The sequence below is a fragment of the Prinia subflava genome, chromosome 23 (genome assembly GCF_021018805.1).
Source record: "Prinia subflava isolate CZ2003 ecotype Zambia chromosome 23, Cam_Psub_1.2, whole genome shotgun sequence".
NCBI lineage: Eukaryota > Metazoa > Chordata > Aves > Passeriformes > Cisticolidae > Prinia > Prinia subflava.
Window position 1 is genome coordinate 6,123,584 of NC_086269.1, and position 24,204 is coordinate 6,147,787.

Consider the following 24,204-nt stretch of genomic DNA (forward strand, 5'->3'; position numbering starts at 1 on the left):
GCCAGCGCTGTGTGTGAGGTGACCCCGCTGCGGGGTACCTGTGCCCGGTGCCTGTGCTCGGTGCTGATGTGAAGTGCCCGGTGTGAGGTGACCCCGATGGGGGTTTCCCGGTGCCCAGCGTGAGGTGACCCCACGGGGTGGCCGGTGACAGGTATGAGGTGGCCCGATGGGGTGCTGGGTGCCGATTCCCGGACGCCCGCGGGCGGTGCCGCTCCCGCAGCAGCCCCGGTGAGCCCCCGGGGGAGCCGGGCGGGCCGAGGTGCGCGGGCGGGGCCGCGGGCGGGGCCTCCCGGTGGCGGGCGGAGCTCGCGGAGCCGCCGCACGCGAGCCCGGAGGGGCCGGGGCTGCCGCAGCGCCGCGCAGGTCCCGCCGCCCGCCCCGCACCGACCGCACCGACCGCTCCTGTCCCTCCCCGCTCGGACCGCAAGGACCGCACCGCACCGCTCCCGCCCGCCGCCCCGGCCGGTAAGTGCCCGCCCGCACTCCCGCCGAAGTTTCCCCGGTGCCGCAGCGGCCCGGGCTCTGTGGGACGGGGCCACGGGAGCTCTCGACAAGCCCGTCCCGGCTCCGCCGCCGGAGGTGTGATCACCGCGGGCACTGGGCAGTGCACCTCGCCGTGTCCCGGCGGTGGGAGAGGGGCAGGGACCTGCGCTTTTCCCGGGAACCCATCTCGGGACACGGCTCTCAGAGCTGCCCAACGCCCGGAGGCTGCCGGTGAGGGCTGCACCCAGAAGGCGGGTGGGGACGGAGCCTGGAGGGATTGAGAGGGGGGCGGCCAGTGGTGCAGGAGGCTGCGGAGGTGTCGGGGAGCACCCAGGGGCGTGGGGACCCTCCCGAAGGCGTGAGACCCCCTGGGAATGCGGGGCCATCCCGGGGATGCCGCGCGGTGCCGCCGGGTCAAAGGTGCCCTGTGGGCGCTGCGGGATGCTCCAGCTCCTTATCCCTGCGGATGCTCGACAATGGGTGCCCTTGGGGTGCTGGCCCCGGGAGTGGCGGGGGTGCGGGGCTGTGCCCGCAGCATTGCGGGGAACCCACCCTGGTGCTCCGAACCCAGGGAGCGGGGTGGCCCCAGCGTGGGCAGCTACAAGCCCCGCTGCACTGACGGCTTCTTCGTAGCGGCCTGGCCAGGAGCCAGCTCCAGACAGACCTTTCGTCTGGATTCCCCCGCCGTGGCTACACCATCTCCGGGATCCTCCCGCACTCCCCACGCTCGCTGGGCGCCGTCAGGGTGCAGCCGTGCAGAGGGGTTCGGTCCAGCGCCGGGGATGTCACACTGGGGTGCCGCAGCCCTTGCTGTGCCCAGCACATCTCTGCTCCCCTCAGCCTAGTTTTAAAGAGTGATCCCGAAGGAGTTCTGCAAATTGCGCAGGGGACAGGCACCGTTGCAAGGTGACAGTGGCATGCGGGGGGGACACAAGTCTGTGTCACCCATTGTTACGTGGTCTCTAACTGTATCAGTGACTCTGTGTTTCTCTGCACGGGCGCTCCTTGACGCAGCGCTCTTCGGTCCTCCGAGTGAGAGTGGCCGGGGTGCTGCGGGGTGTCACCCACTGCAGAGTGTCCGACAGCACAGCCTCCTGCGCTGTGGAGCTGCAGGGCGCTGCTGGACTCCCCGCCTGCTCCTCTGCTGCAGCAAAACTTCAGTCCAGAGCGCAGACTGGCTGGTATGCGAGGTGCTGCTGCAGCGGTGTTACTCCTGCACGCACCGAGCGGCAGCGCAGCCACCGGCAGGAGTCTCCAGCCTGCTGCATTATTCCTCGCTAGCACAGTGCCTCTGCCGGACCCCCGGGGCACCCCTGGGGATCCCCAGGGCTCTGCGCCCTTGCTGCGCGGGGGTGCTTTTGGCCGCAGAGTTTGGGTGGGGGAAGTGTGGCTTGCGGTGGTCTGTGTGCAGCGGGAGTGTGAGGCATCAAGGGGGAGGTGATGCACCCAAGGTCATTGAGGCCAGCAGTGGCAGTGGGAGTCACCTGTGCTGCTCGAGAACAGCACAACCCAGCAAAGCACCCCAGTGCCCCCAACCCCAAGTGCCTCTCAGAGTGATGCCACGTCTCCTCCTTGCTTATGGGTGTAGTGCAGGACTGGGTCTGACCTTGCCCGATCCCCTGGCACCCTGCCTGGCCTCCCGTGGTGAGCACCGCTGCCCTGCCTGCTGGGAGCCAGCCCGAAGCCCCGGTGCCCCCGATTCTGCAGGGTGAGGACACGTCCCTCGCTGCCTGTGAGCCCAGCAATGGCAGTGGCGGTGAGCATCACTGGCTGCACTGCTGCACTGCATTGCTGCCCTGGCTCTGCACCCCGTTGTCCACACCGCCCGCAGTCCCAGAGCAGGGAGGACACACAAATACAGTCCTACAGACCTTCATATATGTACATGGATATATATTATAAATATGGTGGGGAGGGGGCTTCCAAACACAGCCACTGTGGCATTTGCTGCTGGCTGCTCCCATGGGAGCTGCCTCCTGCTCCATAAGCCCCAGGGATGGTCACTGGGCTAGAGCTAGAGGCCACTGAAGTGAGCCGGTACTCCCACTCCCCCGCAGGTCCTGCCTCCAGCTCACCATGGTTTTGGCAAAGTCCCAGCTCTGGGAGCCGGATGACTGCGGCTCCTCATTATGACTGGAGTTTCTCCTTCCCCGGGCTGCGCAGAGAGCTGCGAGCTGGCAGCCAGAATGTCCTCCACCAGGATCAATGCCCAGTGTACAGATGGGACCCAGTGCCCACTGGTTTAAAATCCTGTATTTTTTAATTCCCTACTTCTGTCAGTGCAGCTCGGCACTGTGCCTGGCCATGCTCCTCCTCAGCCTGGTGGCCACCAGCACCTTCCCTGTGCCAGTTGTCTGGAGCCACCAGTAAATGCAATCAGCAAAATGGTTTTGCCCTTGGCTGCGGTCGGCCTTTCCCTCCTGGATGAACACCCGGCTCTTCCCCGGCTCATGCCCTCAGCTCAGCTCCTGCGTGAGCCTCGTTCCCCAAAGCACTCTTTGATTATTAGCCCTAATAATTGTGTTATCGCATTGACTGAACTGTTTCAGATGCCAAAGTTAATTTTTCTCTTCATGCCTTCCTTCATCAGTAATGGGATTTTGATAACATCACGCATCCAAAAGTATTGGATAAACTTGGCATAATTCCTCATTTATTAATTAAACCGTAAATTAGGCAGCGTGCGTCTGGAATCTGAATGCCCCGAACTGTGTGATCCTGCAGCTGAGGATGGTGCTGGCCCATTCCTGTCAGCCCTGGGGTGTGGGATCCTGGTGTGTCCTGCTGAGTTTGGGGGCTGCCACATCCCAGTGGGACCACCTGCTCAATTGCTTCCTGCATGCTGGAAGCTGTGATGTTTCACCAGCTCTGGTGTTTGCAGCAGGAGTTGTGTTGTCTCTGAATTTAGCTGCTGGTGAGCAGTCAGAGTCTGGCAGAGCTCCCTGTCCCCCCTGGGTGGCTCTGCGGGTGCTGGTGCTGTGGGAGGGGTGACTGCAGCCAGCTCTGTCAGTACATGTGGCAGTGCTGGGCTGTGCCAAATTCCTGCCGTCTGGAGCTACATCCCACTCTCCACACAGGCAGTTGTCTGACTGTTGCACCAAACCCATGCCCACTAGCTGTCTGTGGCCCTACTGGCCTGGAAGGCACTTCTGGCACTGACAGGGTGTCCTTCTCCTTGTGCATCTTAAGGAAAGCTGGTGTGTTTTAATTATTCCAGGGTGTTCCATGCTCCCCAGCTTTTCCCAGCCCTGAAGGATGCAGCAGAGTGGACTCTGGGTTTGTGCATTCCTGGGGATACGGGGAAACTGGGAGCAAAGTGGGTGCTTGTGGCATGAGGTGTAGGAGGGCGCTGTGGGATGCAAGAGGGTAGTCCAAGCCCTGAGTCTGTGCTGAGCTGGAGGTGGCCTGGGGGGACTGTCCTGCTGCCAAGGACCTGGGGAGCTGCTCTGGGACCAGGCTGAAGCCATGGGGATTGGGAGTGTCTATGAGCAGCAGGATGCCCAAGATGTGCCTGAGTGCCAGGCTGGTTTGGGATCAGCAGAGCCGATCTGGCAACTGGCATTCTGGCAGTGTTGGCATGGGATGAGGCATCCCTGACTCCTGTGAGCCTCATGGGGTGCCTCACACCACAGCAATTCCACCAAAACACCAGGGAGGTGGGATCAGGCTCCAAACTGCTCAGCATTGTCCCAGGGAGATGCCTCCCACCTTCTCCTGCAGGACACAGGATGTCCCTGGGGACCTGCTGGGACTGAGCGCTGCTGGTTCTGGGGAGCCCCAAGCAGCACCACAGCTCCCACCAGCCCCGAGCAGAGGATTCAAGAAGAAAACAACCCCAAATTTCAGAGCCATGGACTTACAGATTTACAAGTACATGGATTCCCTGTGGGCCCTGTTGCTGTCTTGCTCTGTTCCCCAGGGAGTCCCAGGGTTTTCTTCTGGAACTGAGGCCTGGCAGAGCTGGGTTGGTGCCTAGGATGAAGGAGCTGGCTTGTGCCCACACTGCCCATGCAGCATTGTGACACCACTGCCAGCAGCCTGCACAGCCACTGCCTGGTGCTGCAGTGAGTTGTGTGTGGCTGTGCCAGCTCAGCCACTGCTCTGTGCCACAGGAGAGCCCAGCAGAGACCTCCTGGTGGAGTGGTGTGGGCCTGGCCATGCGGGACCCTTGGAAGGGATGGTGTAGCATAACTGCAAGAGAAGCAGTCCGGGAACCAGGGTGCTTTGCATCTGGACTCTTCAGGTTTTTCCAAGGGAAAAACAACCTTCTCCAGGATGCACCAGTGGAGCAGCTCCTCTGTGCCGCTCTGAAAGTGTGTCCTGTTGTGCTTGTGCTGCCAAAACACTTGGAATTACACACGAATGCAGCTCAGAGGGGTTGGGCAGGGACAGAGGACCCCCCTGTGGTGTTCAGGGGCTGTGCTCATCACCCCAGCTGTGCTCCTGGCTGTCCCAGTGACATTCCATCTGCAAAGGTTTGTTCATGGAAGTTAGTCCAGTGTCCTGCCTTGGTGGGGCTTTGTGCCACAACAAAATCCCCTGGGCTGTTGTGATGCTGTGTCCTTGCTGATCCCATCATTGTGTTTCCTCCATTCCCTTTGCCACCCCAAATGCCACAAGGCTGGATGGCCCTGGGGACACAGAGCTCTATTCTGCCTCTGGGCTCTCCATGTCTTGGAGCTAGGCAAGCAGCACCAACATTGCTCCCACAGGCATCCAGTCCTGGGGGACTGAGCCCAGGCTGACAGGGACGAGGGGGATGAGCATTGCTGGGAACTCCCCAGGGCTAGGAGATGGTTTCCTGGATTCTAACACCAGCCCATGAAGACCTCGTGCTTGGCTGGGAGCTGTGGAGATCTCCCCGGAGCCTCCCCGTGGAAATGGCCCCTTGTGGTTTGTGTCTCCTTGTCTGGCCCATCTGTTGAGCTGGGGAGCAGCACAGGGCTTGCGCTCCCTGCTCCCGTCTGCCATCGATCCACTGTGTCTCGGCTCTCCTGGAGCCACTGCTGGCTCTTCCCCAGGAGCTGACCTGACTCCTTTTCTCTCCTCCCATGCTGATCTGGAGCTATCAGTGTGGCACAGGGCCATGGCCGGGAGTTACCAGCAGTGTGGCCATGGTGCCGGCAGCGTGACGCCCACCTGGGAGGGCAGAACGTGGAACTCTTGGCTGTGTGGTGGATTCAAAGTGCCAGGGCAGCTCAGCCCATCACCATCTGGTGCCCTATTTAGCTGCTCTCATGTTGCCTTCGGAGCAAGACACTGCTGCCGCGGCATCACGATGCTGGGGAGTGGGCTGGGCTCTGGCAGCACCTGGACCCTCTCTTTTGGAGGCTTCTTTGTGCCAAGGATGGCTCTGTGTGCCAAGGATGGACTGCCTGTGCTGCCTGAGGCTGGGGTGAGCCTGGTGGTTTGCTGTGGCAGTGGTCAGTGCCCTGTGCTCTGCTGTCCTTGGCAATAGCTGTGTCCTCACAGCTCAGGAGCCTGTGGTCTCCAGCATCCCCAGCTGCCTTTTCCACCTGTGCCATGGTGGCACATGGCACGAGCCAAAACCCTCTGGATGAAGTGCTGATGGTGAATGGTGCCTGCAGCCCCTGCAGCATTCCTGTGGGATGAAAGCAGTGCAGCAGTGATGGGAGACAGTGGGAAGCAGAGAGCCACAGTGGAGAGGAGGACAAGGTGCTCACCAGTCTCTTTGCTGTTGGCACCCAAATTTCAGGTGCCAGTGGCTGTGGCAGTGCCTGCCCTGGCTCCTATGGGAGCCCTGGCACCAGTCCCAGCTCAGCTCCCTCCTGCCCTTCCTTCCTGGGGCAGCTGCAAACCAGAGCCAGAGCCTGATCCCTCTAGAAAAAGTGGGCTTTGGGGGATCAGCACCTCTGGGTGCCAGGCAGGGCTCTGAGTGCCCAGCAGTGGGTTCTTCTCTCCCCTGATGTGGGCACTGGTGTCATGGGGTGTCACTGCCCTCGTCCCCCATTTCACCTCGGTGCTGTTCTGATTTTAGGGGGAAAGGCACAGAAAATCCCTGAGTGCTTCACTGGGCACCCTGGTGCTGGTGGGTGCCAGCAGTGCTCCCCATGCAGGGAGGTGTCCCTGGGTGGGGTCAAACCTGCCATCTCCCTGAGTCACAATGCTTTGGGGGGCCCTGCCACTCCTGAGGAACAATATCTGGTGGGTGTTGGCTGGGGTGATGCTGTGCAGGAGATGCACAGGAGTGAGCAGGGCAGGGTGGGATCGTCCCTTCCCCACACTGACCTTTAGGTGTCCATCCAGTGAGAGGCTTCTGGCAGCAGGAGCTGATGGTTTGGCTTGGGAACACCAGAAGCCATCAATCTGGAACCCAAATGACAGACAAAGGCTGCCTTAAGGCTGCATTTACTGCTAGACCTTGCTTGGTTTCGCTGTGAGTAACACAGATCCTCTCTCATAGGTAAGCATTGGCTGTGAAACCATCATCAGTTCTTAATTTTTTATTTTACAAGCTCTCTCTCATGAGCCAGGGACTCTCCTTCGTTGAAGCCAGGGGCTCCATGATGAGGAGCCCAGATTCCCGCTGTGGGGCAGTGGGGCAGGAACTCATCCTGAGCTGTGCAGTGTGGTGCCCTCCTCAAATTACTCATCCCTGGGGAAGAGCTTGTGGTTGAGGCTGCTGAACCCCAGCAAGTCGTTATTTTTAATTATCTGAGCTGGGAGCTGGTGGGTGGTGAGGCCATGAGTGCAGTGTGCCATGGTGGGGAGGAGGGTGCTGGCCTGCTCTGGTCCCATCCAGAGATGCTGCTGGAGCCTGCAGGATGGGGAGCAGTGCTGGGGGTCCTGGTGAAGTCTGGTGCCTGTCACTGGCCCACTCAGAGCTGGGGGAATGCTGAGCTTCAGCCCTGCTCAGGGATTTCCTCTCTCAGGGTGCTGCTTCCCATGCTGTGCCTCAGTTTCCCTTGGAGGGTGAGGGTGTCTGGCCAGCAGTGCCTGCTCATACATGGATTTAGGGACAGGAAAACATGTCGCTGTGAGGGTGATGTCTCAGCAGCTGAGGTCCTGTGATCCCATTCGCTACTGGAGTATCCTTGCCCCATCACACCCTTCAGCTGTAGGAATACCCTCCCCTGAACAGCGTGGAGCAAGGGGAGCTCCCCTTGCCCTCAGCACAGTGGTCAGGGTGGGAGAGTGGGGGGGATCCTGGGAGCTGCACCACCCTCCTGGGGGCTGAGGGTCTGATCTGGCACTGCTGGTGCAGCTGCTGTAGCGTTGTGCTGGGGCTGGGGAAGGGGAACAGGGATGAGATTCCAGGGTTTGCTGGGCTGTTGCAGCTCCTTTGCCTCAGGGTCCTGCAGCATCTCCCCACCCAGCACCCCCTCCCCTCCCTCCTGCCTCATCCTTTGGTCTGGTGCTTTCACACATCCCTTACCAGAAACTCTCTGTTAATTAAATGACCATTAGAAGCCAAGTCATGTTTTTGCCTTAATTAGAGTCTCCTGTCTCACCGCTGTGAGCTGAAGCTCCGGCCTGGCAGGTCCCCTCCAAGTCCCGCTCTGGGCCGATGGGAGCGCGGGGGAGTCCGGGCATTGTGCCACTGGGTCCGGCAGAGATGGGATGTCCCCCTTCAGCTCTTGTGCTCCTGACCCCAGAAGCAAAACACCTGCTGGCACCAAAATCCAGATGGGGCACTGCCAAGTATCTCAGCTGTGCTCTGGAATCTCTGCATGCCCCCTGGCTGCACTGCAGGATTGTGTGGGCTCTGCAATGCCCAGACTTCCCACTGGCATTGGGGTGGGAGAGGTCTTGCCTTGAAACTGGCTTGGGATTTTCATGCATGGTCATCCAAGCCCACGCCCTGGCACACAGCAGCACGGTTTTGGGGTCAGCTCCTTGTTTGTGGAGGTCTGGGGTGTTCCCAAATCTCTGTCCCAGCAGTACAGCTCAGACCTGGCTTTGCCATCCCATAAAAGAGCAATAACTCATTGCCCTGGCCCCACGGTGGCAGCTGCCCTTCATTAGCTGACGAGCCTCCCCCAGGTCGGGTTTCCCTGGGACCCTTCACCCCTCTGGGCTGGGGGGGCCTGGGCTGGGACCTCTGTACCCACTGCCCACACCCAGCCCATGCTCAGTCAGCGCCGGCTGCTGCTGATGGCCGCCTCAGCCTCATTAATCTTCATTTGTTGCTGCTCCTGCTCTCCATCATCCCCACGGCCTTCACCTTCCTGGAGGGGAGAGGTTCCTGCTGCTGGAGTGGGGAGGTTCCTTCTGCCCCTGCAGAGGAGCAGCTGGATTCCCCCAGAGCCCTCATCCTGATGGGGACTGAGCTCCCTGGGTGCTGCTGTGTCCAGGGAGATCCTGGTCCTTCTGTGCATCCCCAAATTCTCACCACAGGTCTGGTCCTTTGCAGAACATCCTAGCTGATGAGAGCAAATTCCCATTCATTTCCTGCTTCTCCCTGCATGGTTCTCAAAGCCCCCCAACCAGTGAATCCCCCCCTCCATCCTTCCCCATCCCACCCAGACAGGGAGCTACTGCTGGGGCAGTGGATACCCCTGATGGGACCAGCTCTGGAGAAACCCCAAATCCCCTTTTTTGTGCCAGGTGCTGCAGCAGCAGGGGAGGGGACATCTCTGGGATGGAGTCTGATAGAGGAGGAGGGGAGGAGGAGGAGGAGGAGGAGGAGGAGGAAGGATGAAGGGCTCAGGAAGGGAGTTTTTCAGTGCCTTAACTGCTTTTCTGTATACAGGGAATGCCCTGGGGTTGCATGGGGATGGGATCGCTGGCTCCAGTCTGGGATTTACATCCCGCCAGACCTTGGGGTGCTGCCGGCAAATGGAATGCAACAAATGGAATATGTGAAAGGGAGGGGGACCCCCCACCCTCTGCTCCCTAAAATCAGCGATGGAGCCAGGGAGGTTTACCCCAGGAAGGGCTGGTTTGGAGCTCAGTGCAGTTTCTTTGGGTTCAGTGTCAGCTTTAATGGGGTGTGGAGGGGGTGGACCTGGGGCGAATCTGTGGGCTGAGCCTGGAGGGAGTTTGCTGGATATAGCTCCTGGGGGCTCCTTCTGGGCCAGATGTTTGCAGCTGGGGGACACCGCCTGGGGAGGTACAGGGTAACACAGTGTGGGGTGCAGAAGGGTTTTAGGGGCTCTGAGGGTGGTGCAGCATGCAGGTACATGCATGCAGTGGGGCTGGGGTGGTATGTTAGGGGGTCTGGGAAGCTGCTCTAGGCACAGGATATGGCATGTCCTCTGGGATGTGCAGGTGCTGCAGTGGCGGATTTGGGGTGCTGCAGAGGGGTGCAGGATGAGGCACTGGGGACTGCACAGGGGTGCTTTAGGGGAGAAATGCACTGTGATGGGTTTGGTGGGGTTCAGGGTTACACACTTGGGGGCTGGAGCAACAGGGAGCAAGAGAAAGCCCTGTGGGGGCAGAGGTGACAGCTGGGGGGGCTGTGGGCACCCCACACTGCAGGGGCGGTGTAATGGAAGTGCATGGGTGATGTGCCACCCTCTCCACCCTCTGGCCCGTGGGGTCTCTGCAGCAGCTGCCTGGCTGAAGCCCACCCTGTCCTGCCCCATGGGGAATCCCTGGTGGGGTTTTTCTTGCGGGGGGAGGGCTGCAGTAGGTTCTACCACTCCCATCAGCCTGTCCTGAGGGGTGCTGCACCCCAGGGAGGGGCTGAGAATCCCCAGGGATCAGGAAGTCAGCAAAGGCCCCTTCCTAGGCAGTATTTATTCATGATGCCTTAACCCACGCTTGTTCGTCAGCCAAGGACTGACAGAAACGGTTAATTATAACCCTCATATTTTCTTTATGTCCCTAACCTGCGATCTTGGCAGGAAGGGTGACGGGGAGCAGTGTGGGGTGGCAGGGAACAACTCCAAACCAGGCAGGAATAAAAAGGAAACTTGAAGAACCGCAGCGAGTCCTCGGCAGGGCAGCCCAGCGGGGTTTGGGGGTGTGGTGGGGATTTCGGGGCTTCCTTCCTTCCCACCCGCACCGCCGGCCGCTCGGCCCCTCGCCAGCGGCTGCCGCAACTTGCAAAGAGGAGGGGAAAAAATTGCAAAAGGAATGGAAAAAAAAAAAAAAAAAAAAAAAAAAAAAAAAAAAAAAAAAAAAAGGCATCGGAGCCGGAGCAGGACTGCAATGCAGTGCCGCAGCCGAGCCCGCACGGCCCCCGCCCGCCGCCGGGGAAGGGCCTGGGACGGGGACACGGGGCTGGGACCGGCCCCCACAGACCGAGAATCTGCGCCGTGGGGTGGGAGCAGCTCTGCCCCCACAGCTGAGGGGCTGGGCTGCCCCGCTTGTGCCGGGTGGGGGTACGGGATGTGCCCGAGGACACCCAGCGAGGCGGTGCCACAGTGGGGACAGGGACCCGGAGGTGAGGGGACATCCCCAAGATCACACTGCTCCACTGCTCGCTCTCCCTGCCCCATCCACTGCCCCACTGCCTGCCCTGCCAGCCTCCCACCCCTCTGCGGCTGCCCCTGACCTGCCCAGGCTGCCCCTGTGGCCCTGCCCCACCCTGCCCTGCCCTGTCCGTGCAGGAGGCGGATCAAAGCTCGGTCCCCTCGCTCGGGGGTGCAGGGTCTGCAGCGCCCAAGTGCTATGAGGCTCTCAGCTGGAGGGGGAGCAGCAACAGGGTCTCCATTGGTTGGCTCCCGCAGCCCCCTCCCGGGCCTCAGTTTCCCCCGGGTCCCAGCTCTGCCAGCGCCCGCGCAGTGAGCACCACAAGGGAGCAATTAGTGCTGCTAATTAGGTTGCCCGGTTCAAAAGCAACCCCTGCAGCGAGGCCTGATGCTGCCTGCAGCCCCCCAGCCCCGGGCAGCTCCGCAAAGGCCCCCAGGCAGTCCCCAGAGCAGCAGTTCCCTGGCCAAGTGTCTGTGCTGTATCTCTGCCCCCAGAGCCGCCCATGGCACACAGCTCCCGGGGCTCCCACACGGGCCCGCTGGCACTCAGAGGGGCGTGCGTGTGTCTGTGTGTCTGTGTGTCTGTGTGTCTGTGTGTCTGTGTGTGTGTGCAAGCCCTTGCACAGGCTGCGGGCAGTGCCACACACGGGTGAGGACACGCACACCCACGGGCCGATGCTGGCAGAGCCACACGGGCACTTGCCCAGGCACACAAGTGACACAGCCCCGGGCAGGTGTGCACAGCCACGGGCACGAGCATTCACACACACATGCTGTGCACGAGCATTTACATACCCTGTGCACGTTTACACACACACACACACGCATTCGTACCCTGTGCACATACCTTGCACAAGCGTTCACACATTTACATGCCCCGTGCACACGTGCTTGCACAGGTGCAGGGACAAGCTTGCACCTCTGTTTCCACACGTGCACAGACACGCACAGACACAGGCCGTGCACACCCACTGGCCCTTGCACACTGACGCCCACCCCGCACGCTCCCAGGTGCACAGGCACCCCCGGCACGGCTCGTCCTGCCCGTGTGCACCCGTGGGCTGTGGGGCTGCCCGGTGCGGGTGCTGAGCGGTCCCCGCCGTGCCCGTCCCTGGGGATGGCGGCTCCGTGCTGCTGCAGCATCGTGACCAGAGCAGCGGGGCTCGCCTGTCCCCTCCGGGCAGTGCTGGGCTGGGAGGAGAGGTGGCTCATGCAGGTGCCCCCTCTGGGTGCTGCCCACCTTGTGTGGCAGGTCTGGTGCAGAGTGGGTGGCCCGAGGTGTGTTGTGGTGGAGTGCAACCCTGGGGTCCCCCACCTCCTGCTCTCTGGGGAGCTTGCAGGGTGTCAGTGGCCTGGACCCCACACCCTTTGTCCATGGGTGCAGGGCAGAGCCAGGACCCCTGCCCCACACCAAGGGGGCAGGATCCAGCACTCGGATGTTACCCCCAGCAGCCTTTGGTTTCCAAATCCTGGCTCTCCTCCCACCCACCCTGGTGCACATGGGTAGTGATGGGGACAAACCCCTCCAGTGGTGGGGACAGACCCAGACACACATCCAGGTCTCCTCAGCTGCTGGCAGCTTTGGGGAGCCTTCGAGGCCCTCAAGATCAAATAACCCTCAACTGAGTAGGGGTTAAATGCAGCAGCTTCCTGGTTCATCCCAAGCAGGATTGGGACCTCCAGAAGGTTGTGGCAGGCCTCCAGCATCCTGCTGCAGTCCCCCAGTGCCAGGTTTCAGGGCTAGGTGATGCTGATGCTGGTGTTTGTGGCTGTGACAGCCCCTCGGTGGAGTGGGAAGGTGGCTGTGGCCAGGCCATTGGGCAGCAAAGCTGGGGGCTTGCAGCAGGGACCTTGTCTGGGTGGGAGTCACATAATCACCTCATTTTGTTGTGTGAAGGACTGCCTCTGCCTCATGGGGGGACCCCCAGACCCCCAGACCCCGCTCCCCCAGGGGGCAGTGGTGCAGGAGGGTGTCCAGTTGTGGAGCCACCCTTGGGGTAATTCAGTGCTTGATTCACCTGTGAGGTGGCCAGAGACACGTGGCAGTGTCAGTTTGGGGCAGCAACACCCCAGGTCTCTCTGGCTGGCTTTGCTGAGGTGAGAGCACTCCTTTCAGAGTTCTGCAGGAAGGGCAGAGGAGCACCTGGCCCCAGTGGACAGTGCTCTGGCTGAGAGGCTTCTTGAGGGTGAGGAGAAAAGAAGAGATGCAAGGATGGGGGTGCACTCAAGCCAAAGCTCACCTGCCCCCAGAAACTCCTTCCTGGGTTATCTGTGATCCTGCTCATCTCTTTGCTTCCCCCCCTGGAGAGCCTGGTGCTCTCCTTAACCCACTGGCACAATGCATTCCCTGGCATTCTTCCCTGCTCTGGTCTTCTCTTGCAAGCTGCTTTCTGATGGGGTTGTGGAAGTGCTTTGGGTCTGGAGCTGGGTTGTGGGGGCGCTTTGTATCAGGTTTTCCTGCGGGAGTCAAAGCCACATTTGCAAGATGATGGCCGTCCCCATCCTTGGTTGGTGCGCAGACCCAGCTGGGCTGGGGAGGGGGTGCTGGGCATGTTGGGCTGTTCTGCAGCCCTGGCTGTGACCTGGACACCTTCCCTGGCTCCATGGAGGAGCAGAGGAGCTCCAGGGGAGCCCCGTGGGGTTGGGAGGTGTGGCATGCAGGACGTGAGACCTGTGACATGTGAGTTGACCCATTGGCCTGCACACTGAACCTGCCACTGCTGTGTAGAGCCAGCTCTTCCCTGTTTCCATCCATCCTCAAAATGTGCCCTGCCAAAGCTCCCTGGGGCTGGAAGAAGCACAGTGCATTGCTGCTCTCCTGGGGAAACTCTCCTGGGGCTGGGAGCAAGTCCTGAGAGTGCCACACCAACGCTGGATCCCTGTGGGTCCCCTGTGCCTGGGGTCCTTGCCTGAGAAAAGGAAGAGATGGGAGGGCTGGATTTGTCCAAACTGACTTCATTCTTTTCTCCTGGGGATGCAAACCCCTTCCCCTCAACCCAAGTGGCCTTGCCAGGTGAATGTCCTCCTAGGAGTGTCCCCATTGTCCCTAGGAGGCTCAGAGCTGGCATCATCATTGATGCAAGGCTGGGTGATGCTCCCAGTGGATTTGGAGACATCAAGGACCAGAAAACCCAGGGTCCAGCTGGGCTTTCCACAGCTTGTGAGGGATCCAGGTGACCTCTCACAGACACTGGGTCTGTGCCCCTCTAGCAGAAGAGGAGGTGTCCTGATGCTGCCCACACACACACTGTTCTGGGGACACTGGGGAGGAGTGGGGGCAGCAGGGACCAGTGTGACCAGCGAGGTGATGTTTTTCAGGGAGCCCCTGACCCACCATGACGTTCAAGCAGGCGTCCATGATGGCCCCGGAGGCCACGGCCAGCACCCTGCCCATGAGCACGATGGAGAACTCCACTGAGGCTGCGGGGCCGGGCGAGAGCAAGGAGGACATGTTCACCAAGCTCAGGGACAAGTTCATGAATGAGCTCAACAAGATCCCCTGTGAGTAGCTCCTTTCCCAGGTGTTACCCTCCTGATCACCCCCCTCACCGCACTGGTGCCAGTACAGCCTGTGGAACAAGGTTTTTGGGTGGCTGGGAGGGAGCTACAGGGCTGACCACAACATGGCTTTTGCCCACAGTGCCACCCTGGGCCCTCATTGCCATCGCGGTCGTGGCTGGACTCCTCATCCTCACCTGCTGCTTCTGCATCTGCAAGAAGTGCTGCTGCAAGAAGAAGAAGAACAAGAAGGAGAAGGGCAAAGGCATGAAGAATGCCATGAACATGAAGGACATGAAGTCAGGCAACCAGGTGATGTTTTCCTGGGCTGCCTGGCCAACTGCCTGGCTGAGTTATGGACTGTGTCAGGGCACTCATAGATCAGGCAGCAGATTGGGATGGAGCTGCCAGGAACCCGGGTGGAGCCAGGACCTAAGACAGCAGCACTGTCCTCTTCCAGTGTCTGGTGGCCTGGATGGACCAGGCTCAAGCTGGCCTGGACCTGCCAATGCTTCACCTAAGCCAGGAAATGTTGATTTAATCCCTTGTGTCTTCTACCCTCCTCTGGGTCAGACTCATTTCTCTCTTTAGCTGAGAGGGGAGGGCCACCAGGCCAAAAACCTGCCAGTTTGGGATCCCCAAAATGTCTGTGGTGAAGTGGCAGGTGCTGGTACCTCATCCTAGTGGCCAGCCCAAGGCAGGCTTTGGTACCCACAGCCTTGGGGCCACCCCAGCCATTTCAATGGGCTTGACCCATGGCCATTTGCAAGGAGTGGGAGAATTTGGGTATCTGTTCCTGCTCTTAAGAGCCATGTGGGCACTATGGGCATGCAAACAGAGGTGGAGCTGGAGAGGGCGGAGGTGTGGGGTGGGATTCCCCAGTGGAGAGCGGGGGCTGCATCCTCTGGAGCTCCACAGGTGGTATAAGCTCTGATCCCCACCCTGCCACGGGTCCCTTGGTGTCTGTGTAACCTGTCTCTCTTTGCCCACGGCACCCTCGCTGTCCTCCTGCCCTACTACCCCGGCTGCCTCCCTGCTCTGGGACACCCTCCACGTAAGTGTCACCATGAGCCTCCTTCTCCACCATCTGCTTCCAGGGTGGGATGGGGGACTGGGGACACATCAAAGAGGGGTAAAGGATCTGGGACTCCCACCCCATGGACTGTGCTTGGAGAGGCAGGAAGAGGGCTGGATTTTCTGGGGACAATTTATTTCTGAGCCTACAAAGCCTGGAAATGGCCCTGATAAGCCCTTGGCTCTGGCTGTAGCACTCCTTCAAGCACGGGCTGAGGGGCACAGGACCCACCACCTGCAAGCACCAAACCTCCCTTCACTGGAGTCAATCCCTTGTCCTGGCACCCCTGGCAGCCCCCTGTCATTTTGGCTGGATCAGCACCGGGTGCTCCCTGGAGCTGCCTGGCTCTGGCACAGCCAGTGCCACCCCAGCCTGCTCTGTCAGTGCTTCGTGTCCCCAGCACGTGGGTCTCCTTTCCTCTGAGGGGAGAGCCTGGGTGTTGAGATGCCAGGAGGGTTGGGCTGCTGAGGTCCCCAGGGTTGTGGGGCTGGGGCTGCTGGCTGTGACCGTCCTGCTGAGCTGGACACCTCGGCTGCCACTCCAGGACCAACAGGATGACGATGACGCAGAGACGGGTCTGACAGAGGGGGAAGGTGAGGAAGAGGAGAAGGAGCCGGAGAACCTGGGCAAGCTGCAGTTCTCACTGGACTATGACTTCCAGGCAAACCAGGTGATGGAGGGTCTGGGGCTCAGCTGAGGAGTGGGGTTTGCCCTGGGGGGAGGTTGAGATGAGATCAGGTCTCTGTGCTGGACATGGGAAGCACAAGGGAAGGAGGAGCTGGGTGCTGTGTCACAGGAAGTCCTGCCCCATATTGGACTATAGAAGAGCCCTTGGCAGCTGCAGTGCACGGCTGGACTGTCTCACTGAGGACCCCTCTGCCCTTCCAGCTCACAGTGGGGATCCTCCAAGCTGCTGAACTGCCAGCTTTGGACATGGGTGGCACCTCAGACCCCTACGTCAAGGTGTTCCTGCTCCCTGACAAGAAGAAAAAGTATGAGACCAAAGTGCAGAAGAAGACCCTCAACCCTGCCTTCAATGAGACCTTTACCTTCAAGGTATGCCCCTTCACCCATAACACAGGACCTTGTCTCCCACTTCAATCCTTCCCCCAGGCTGTAGCAGTCCCAGACTTTCCCTTCCAGGAGTGAGTGCTCCTGGCTCGGGGTCCTCCGAGCCCCTTGCAGTTGTTGTTCCTTTGTGCAGGTGCCCTACCAGGAGCTGGGTGGGAAGACATTGGTGATGGCCATCTACGACTTCGATCGCTTCTCCAAGCACGACATCATCGGTGAGGTGAAGGTGCCCATGAACACGGTGGACCTGGGCCAGCCCATCGAGGAGTGGCGGGACCTGCAGAGTGGCGAGAAGGAGGAGGTGAGAGCCAGCCCGCAGCCAGCTGAACTGAGGTGGGGCTGGCCATGGGGTGAACTCTGCTTTCAGGGCCATCCCACAGTGCTCAGGGTCACGATCACTGTGGGGTCCCACCAGGGTACCATGAATATCCTGGCAGTCATTGCTGGGCAGGATCTGACATGTTGTTCCTCTCTGTAAAAATGTTTCTCTAACAAGAAGACTACAAAACATCTTGAGTGCTGTGCTGGGCCTGGCTTGTCCTGGACCCAGTGATCAAACCCTTGTGTTGGTGCACAGGGTGCCAGCTTGTGCCTGGACTGAGCAGGGTCTGGGGGGACCTGCACTTGTGATTGTGTCCAAACGCTGGAGTCCCAGGCACTGACAAGGCTTTGATCTCCCCTCCTTGCTCTGCTTGGCAGCCAGAGAAACTGGGAGATATCTGCATCTCCCTCCGGTACGTGCCCACGGCTGGGAAGCTCACTGTCTGCATTCTGGAAGCCAAGAACCTGAAGAAGATGGATGTTGGGGGCCTCTCAGGTGGGTGTTGCTCAGAGGCAGCCTCCTCCTGCTCTGCTGGTGGCTCTCAGCATCCTCTGTGGGGAAGGTCTCTGGGACCACCTCTCTGGCAGAGCTTGGGAAAACCCCCAAGGTCTGCCTGGGAGTGAGGGGAGACAGGCACAGGATGTATCCCTGACTTTTGAGAAGGATACTTTGAATTTGGTTACCCTGGTTTGAGCAGGATGAGGATGCTGCAGGACCTGGGTGGTGAAAGTGCTCTTCTGCCATTTGCTCCTGGTCCCGCTCCTCCTTGACCTGGGGCCTGGGCACCTTGGTTGACAGCATGTTTTGTGTTTAAAATGCCTTCCCAGCCCCATCCTGGGGCTGAGCTCTGTGCCCAGGGGTCCTCAGTTCTCTCCAGACATGCTTCAACCATGACAAGAGCAGTCCCTGCATGGCTGGAAGGTTTCAGCTTTACTGTGGGCTTTCCTGCTCCAGAAACAGGGGCGACAGGCCAAAACCCACCCAGTGTCACTCACTGTCAGGCCAGCTGTCACTCCACTGTCCCCCGCCTTCCTACAAGGGGGCCCCCAGCATAGAATCCCAGAAGCATTTCTGATGAAGTGACCTCCAGGATCATCAAGTTCAACCTGTGCATGATCCCCACCTGGTCACCCAGATCAGAGCAGTGAGTGCCATGTCCAGGTGTTGTTTGGACACCTCCAGGGATGGGGACTCCAAACCTCCCTGGGCAGTTCCAATGCCTGACCATCCTTTCAATAAACAAATTCTTCCAGATGTCCAACCTGGACCTCCCCTGTCTCACCTTGATGCTGTATCCTCTTGTCCTGTCCCTGTTCCCTGGGAGCAGAGCCTGAACCCCCTGGCTGTCCCCTCCTGTCAGGGAGTTGTGGAGGATGAGAAGGTGCCCCTGAGCTTCCTTTTCTCCAGGCTGAGCTCCCCAGCTCCCTCAGCCTCTCCTCATGTCTGACTCTCCAGACCCCTCCCCAGTTCTGCTGAATGCAGAAGAGCTCCATCTCTTGGCCAGTTGCTCCCACAAATCTTCTCCAGCCCAAACATTTTATCTTTGGCATCTATCCACAAACCTCAGACCACCTTTACTCAGGGCAGTCTCTCTCTCACCCTGGGTTGAGATGTCTCCTAGGACCAGGCCAGTGGCATCCTCAGGGCACCTCAGCCCTGGCTAATGCCCTATCCTGACCCCCAGATCCCTACGTGAAGATCCACCTGCTGCAGAATGGCAAGAGGTTGAAGAAGAAGAAGACTACAGTCAAGAAGAAGACTCTGAACCCCTACTTCAATGAGTCCTTCAGCTTTGAGATCCCCTTTGAGCAGATACAGGTTTGTCCGATGACTCCCCTGGGATGGAAGATGTCCTAAAGCTGCCTGAGCCCTTGTCCCAACCTTCCCAGCAGCCTGAGCGGCTCCTGCTGAGCTCCTGGTCTGGTCACCCAGGAGATTCTTCCAGTCCCATCTGGGGCCTGGGCTGATGCTGAGGGCAGCTGGTGCAGGGACAGAGGTGGGAGGCTGGGCAGCACCCATGGGACATGAACCCCCCAAGCCAGATCACAGCTGAAACAGTGCTTTCCTCTGCTCCTGATCCTACAGTGCTCACCCTAAGCATAAGAGTGGTCCTGGGGACATTTTGAACTCTTTGTCACTGCCTTCTGCCCCTCCATGTCCTGTGCAAGTCCCTGCATGGGCCCCTTGCCCCTGCCCAGTAACCATAGTTCTTGCCCAGCCCCACACCACACCTTGGTGACCTTTCCCAGGTGGATCAGCTCATGATGAGCTGGGCCCCCACTGGGCTCTGCACTCCTCAGAGAAGGAGATGAAGGAAGCAGGGAGGGGGCCCTGCACCAAAATGGGCCACAGTGGGGCTCATCCTTGGGGGGGTCCCTGGGCCACCCTAGGGCTATGGAGCTGTCACGGCCACTGCGCCTTCCCACCCCTCTAAAAAAGGTTTCCTCCTTTAGAAAGTGCAAGTGGTCATCACGGTGCTGGACTATGACAAGCTGGGGAAGAACGAAGCCATTGGCAAGATCTTCACAGGCTTGAACTCCACGGGCACGGAGCTGCGGCACTGGTCCGACATGCTGGCCAACCCCCGGCGGCCCATTGCCCAGTGGCACTCGCTGAAGCCAGAGGAGGAAGTAGATGCAGCTCTTGGGAAAAACAAATAGGCAGCTCTGCCGGCTGGCGCGGCACTGCGGACAGTTGACCCAGAGCTACTGATACCTCAGTTCTGCAACCTTCCTTTTGGTTTTTTGTTCTAAGCTGAAATGCCCTTTGATGCCTCTGGAAGGGTATCCAGGCAGTCCCAATAGCTTCCAGGGGAAGAGGTTAAAGACATGGATGGTTCTTTTTGTTCTTCAGCATTGTTCCCTTCTGCTGCATGTCCCATTGCCTCTGCTCGCCATCCTTTCCCAGTGCAAAGCCGCTGGCGCTCCTGGGACCTTCCCCAGCAGCTGTGCCACCAGCCTGCAGCATTGCTGCCACCATCCTGCCCTTGGGATCATGTGGGGAACTGTGGAATGTTGCATGGAGGTGATGCTGGAGCCTGATGGTGTGAGATGACCAGACCCACTGTGCTTGGTTGGGGCATGACCAGCAGTGAGACAGAAAAATGGTGCAGAAGACCCTCTGAAGAGACCCAGGTGCCTCTCCCTGGCCCTTCCCAAGGAAGGCTGAGTGCTCCTGGCCAGCTCCAGGTTTGGGTTCTCTGAGAAGAGTCAGGGGCCATGGATCCTGCTGTGGTGGTGGGGTGCCAAGCCCTCAGTGTTGCAGCAGGAGCTGTGGAGCCCAGTCTGGGCACAGGGAGCCTTGAGAGGGCTGCTCCAAGGAGACACAGGGTGAAATGTAGATGCATCAGCAGTACTGTGTGGATCACCACCACCACCACCAGCACCTCTGTTTTGTCCCCAGAGGAGCAGCACTGGGTGATTTGCATCTGTGTCCCATCATGTTTGGTGAATCCATAGATAAAAATGCTTCCACAAGGCAGGTTTACAACAAGAGGTCTCCAGATGTGAGGGGGGCAGTCCCTCAGAGCTGCACCAGGTGTCTCCCCAGAGACTGTCCATGGCTTGTCCCAGGGCTCAGCCCTGCTGTGGGCACCCCAGCCTCAGGGCAGCCGGGGGGCCATGGGGAGCTCCAGCCCCACCAGCTGCTGTGGGTGGGAATGGCAAGGGCAAGGCTGGGGCCAACAAGGGACCAAAGGCCCCGATCCCCATGAGCTGCTGCTCCCCACCAGGCCATTGGCTGTTGAACCCACCCTGAACCATATCCATGACCCTGGCAGTGGTTAAGAGCTTCTCTAGGCTACTTCTCCCACCGTCCTCAGAAAAGCCCCTGAGCTGAAAAGCCAACCCAGTTCTCTGCACCTGGGAGAGGGTCCAGCAGCCCTGCTCAGTTTGGTCCAGTCTGTACTGGAGCACTGATGTTAGCTCATGTCCCTGTCCCAGCTCCAGCTCCACAGCAGCCTCACACTCTGCTCCCTTTGGCTTTCCTGGACTCAGTGCTGGGGGTTCTGGCACCGCAGCAGTGAAGGGTTAAGCCCCAGGGATGTGCTGGCACTGGGGACACTGCTCTGGGGGTTCAACATGTGGACTGGGACCGTGGTGCTGGGTGTTTCAGGTCCAGGGACAAAGTGCCAAAACTGAGTTCATCCCAGTGCTGTTGGATGCCTTGGCAGCTCCCCCAGCTCTGAATTCCCAAAAGGCATCCTGGCCCTCTCCAGAGGTGGGGAGATGATGGGAAACTTGGTGGCAGTCGCTGGGTTTGAAACTTGTCTCAGGGGGTTCAAATGGACACAGGGACCAGCCCCTGTCCCTGGAGGGTTGTGCAGCTCTGGGACAGGTCCCCAGGGCAGGACATCTCCATCTGTGGGAGGTTTGGGGCTCGGATGGCCAAGCTCCAGTGTGGGAAAGGCATATTGGACAGGGACCTCTAATGACCACCTCCACCACCACTGCAGCTGCACTAAGCCCTTGCCCTGGTGAAGGTGGTGCTGGGGCCATGCTGAGTCTGCAGGGGTCATCCAGCCAGTGGTCTCTCAGGGCCATTTCCAGCTTTAATTAGTCCCTTTTCCTAATGGATGTGTCAGTGTCAACAGATGGGGTCCTGCCCTGCCGCTGTGACCAAAGGGAGAAGTCTTGGGATGCTTTTAATAATGGGGAGCTGGAGGGGGGCCGATGCCCTATGGTCAGGAGCACTGGTAGGACTCAGTCTCATTTTGGGGTCCATCCAGGCACTGGGGGCGGGGGGATGGGGGACAGATGGTGTAGGGGTATTTGCCTTACATGGAATGGGTTAAAAGAGGAGAAATTAGAAAAAGCACTGAAATTGAACTGTTTGCAGCCAGCGAGTGTGCATGGCCACGCAGCCTTCCCAGGGAAGCAGATGGAGGTGCCCACACCTGCACATCTGCACATCACATCTGCACACCACACCTGCACATCACACCTGCACACCTGCACACACCAGATCCACCACCTCCTGTGCGTTCCCCCCCACCCCCAGACCCGCCGCATCGGCCGGGGTCTCGCCAGGAGTGGAAATCCCACCTGGCTGCTTTCCATTCAGACTCTTTAAGCCTTGGGGGAGGGGGAAGACTGTGACTTTAATACATGATTTAATTTTTTTTAATAAAAAAGGGAAAACCAACCAACATACTGAAGCCATCTGCGCTGCCTCTGACCCCCCCTTAGCTGTGTGTAGGTAAATTATATGGAGACATAGCTGTATATACCATGAGCAGTGCATGTGAAGCAGCCACGTAGCAATAGCAGCATGGCCCCAGCCCGGCAGCGCTGCCACCACGCCCCGGCGCTGCCGTCCCCATCTTCGGCCTCCTGCCAAAGAGGATGCGGCGACTACCAAAACTCATCGCTCGAGAGCTCTCCACCACCCTGATTTTTTCCCTCCAAATAAAGTGAAAACCCCCAATTAAATCATATAAGAGAAGAAAATAATGCCAAGAAGCAAAGCATGCCAAGCCCGGCCCGCCAGCGGAGGGTGAGCTGTCCCGCCGCAGCCGTGGCGTCCATGTGTGTCGTGTTCCTGTATCTTGTTGCGTTTGTCCCATGGCCGGGTAGCAGCAACATCGTGGCTTCGGTGTCCTGTGTCGCGTTGGAGCATTTCACTGTCAGAGCAACTTTAGAAGCCATATAGAGCACGGTGCACCGGGACCCCACGGGGACAGGCCCACGGTGAGCCGTGACCCCTTTACCCCATGTGTCCACGTCTCCCTGGTTTTGTGGGGCTCAGGCTGCCAGGAGCCACAGCGGCCACCACCTCAATGGCCTTGGGTGCTGCTGTCACGCCCGGCGAGGGGACGGGACAATGCTGGGCACAGATGTTGAGGTCAACCTGCTGGTGGTGGAAAGGCTTTTTGGAGCAATTTGGGTTATTTCTGCCGTGTCCAGTCGGTGGTTTCTGTTTTGCAGACAAGAGCTGGCACTTCCCTCTCCTGATGGCACCACGGAGCAATCCCAGCTGTGCCACGATGATGGTCCCGGGCTTAAAAAAGGAAGTGAATTCAAGAGTCTCGGCTACAGGCTCGGGTTCCTTTTCTTTTTTTCTCCCGATCTGGGAGGGAGGAGCCGGCTCCTTTGGGAGTCGCAGGCTTGGCCTTTCCTGGGCCCGCAGCGGCGCTCTGCCCCAGCCCGCAGCGCTCGGCTCCGGTGGAAGCTGCTTTTAATGCCCTTCCCCTCGTGTGGACCCTGTCGTTCCGTCTCTGATTGTTTGATGGTTATTTTGTAATGATTTCTGTCTCCTTATTAAAGAAATGAGCTGAAAGGAGCTGGTTCCCTTCTGGTCTTGATGCTGGGGCTCATGGGCATCTGTGGTGAGGGGCAGGACCCAGGGCAGTGAGCCCAGGCATGATGGAGGGATGGAGGTGTGGGTGGAACCTCACAAGGGCCCAGGTCCCCCAAAATTCAGAATCATGAAATCATTTAAGTGGGAAATGCCCTCTAAGATCATGGAGTTGAACCGTTAACCCAGCACTGCCATGTTTACCACCAAACCATGTCCCAAGTGTCACATTCACGCACCATTTGAACACTTCCAGTGATGGTGACTTCGCTGCTGCCGTGGGCAGCTGTGCCACTGCCTGACCACCTTTTCAGGGAAGAACTTTCCCCCAATATGCAACCTAAACCTCCCCTGGCAGCTTGGCCGTTGCCTCTTGTCCTGCCCCTGGGAGCAGAACCCGACCCCCTGGCTGTCCCCTCCTGTCAGGAGTTGTGCAGAGCCACAAGGTCCCCCTGAGCTTCCTTTTCCCCAGGCTGAGCCCCTTCAGCTCCCTTTTACTTGTGCTCTGGGCAGTGTTAAACCCCAGATGAGAAAGGCCGGACTGGACATGGGGCACAGGTGGAAAATACCAAAGGTCCCCACAGAATTCTTGACCCCCGGCACACCGAGTCTGGTCCACACAGTCACATCCTGCTCCACAGGGATGCTGGTCACACCAGCCCTAAGGGAAGAACTCAACCTGCACCAACCACCTGCAAAGACTGAAACATGTGGAGGTTCCAGCAGCCTCACCCGAGACAGAGGTTCCCAGATGTGACATCACCTCCTGCCTGTGCCACACTTTGTGCTGACCAAACTTCTGAGCAGAGCAAACAACAGGGCTTGCCACCAGAGTGGAAAATGGGCCTCATCCACAGTGCGGTGCCAAGCAGGAGATGGGATCCTCTCCTGTGTCACCTTCTCATTGGTGGGTGCTTTTCAGGGATGTACATACCACTTCCTTCATTTCAGCTTCCCCTGAAAAGGGGGAAGTTGTAGCTGCACAGCATTTCTGCTTTTATGGATGATGGATATTGTTATATCATGAGAATTTTGGGACAAACAGGGAATTTCAGCACAAACAACTTGTAATGCCAGAAAGA

At 59.2% G+C, this 24,204-nt stretch overlaps 1 protein-coding gene across 1 annotated transcript; it reads left to right on the forward strand.

The window, feature by feature from the left end:
* The first annotated feature begins 281 nt into the window (after nucleotides 1–281).
* SYT2 (synaptotagmin 2) lies at nucleotides 282–23,107 on the forward strand. The gene is made up of 9 exons (XM_063418363.1): nucleotides 282–465; nucleotides 14,181–14,363; nucleotides 14,503–14,672; nucleotides 15,989–16,105; nucleotides 16,324–16,491; nucleotides 16,640–16,807; nucleotides 17,206–17,323; nucleotides 18,513–18,646; nucleotides 19,282–23,107. Exons 2-9 carry the CDS (start codon nucleotides 14,198–14,200, stop codon nucleotides 19,486–19,488), a joined length of 1,248 nt encoding a protein of 415 aa, XP_063274433.1. The 5' UTR covers nucleotides 282–465; nucleotides 14,181–14,197; the 3' UTR covers nucleotides 19,489–23,107.
* The last annotated feature ends 1,097 nt before the right edge of the window (nucleotides 23,108–24,204 follow it).

What these genes read in the sequence shown, in the direction of transcription:
- SYT2 (XM_063418363.1), top strand. Translation starts at nt 14,198, where the DNA reads ATGACGTTCAAGCAGGCGTCCATGATGGCCCCGGAGGCCACGGCCAGC. An exon ending in ATGAGACCTTTACCTTCAAG is followed by an intron (nt 16,492 to 16,639) that starts GTATGCCCCTTC and finishes TCCTTTGTGCAG; the next exon opens with GTGCCCTACCAGGAGCTGGG. An exon ending in AGAGTGGCGAGAAGGAGGAG is followed by an intron (nt 16,808 to 17,205) that starts GTGAGAGCCAGC and finishes TCTGCTTGGCAG; the next exon opens with CCAGAGAAACTGGGAGATAT.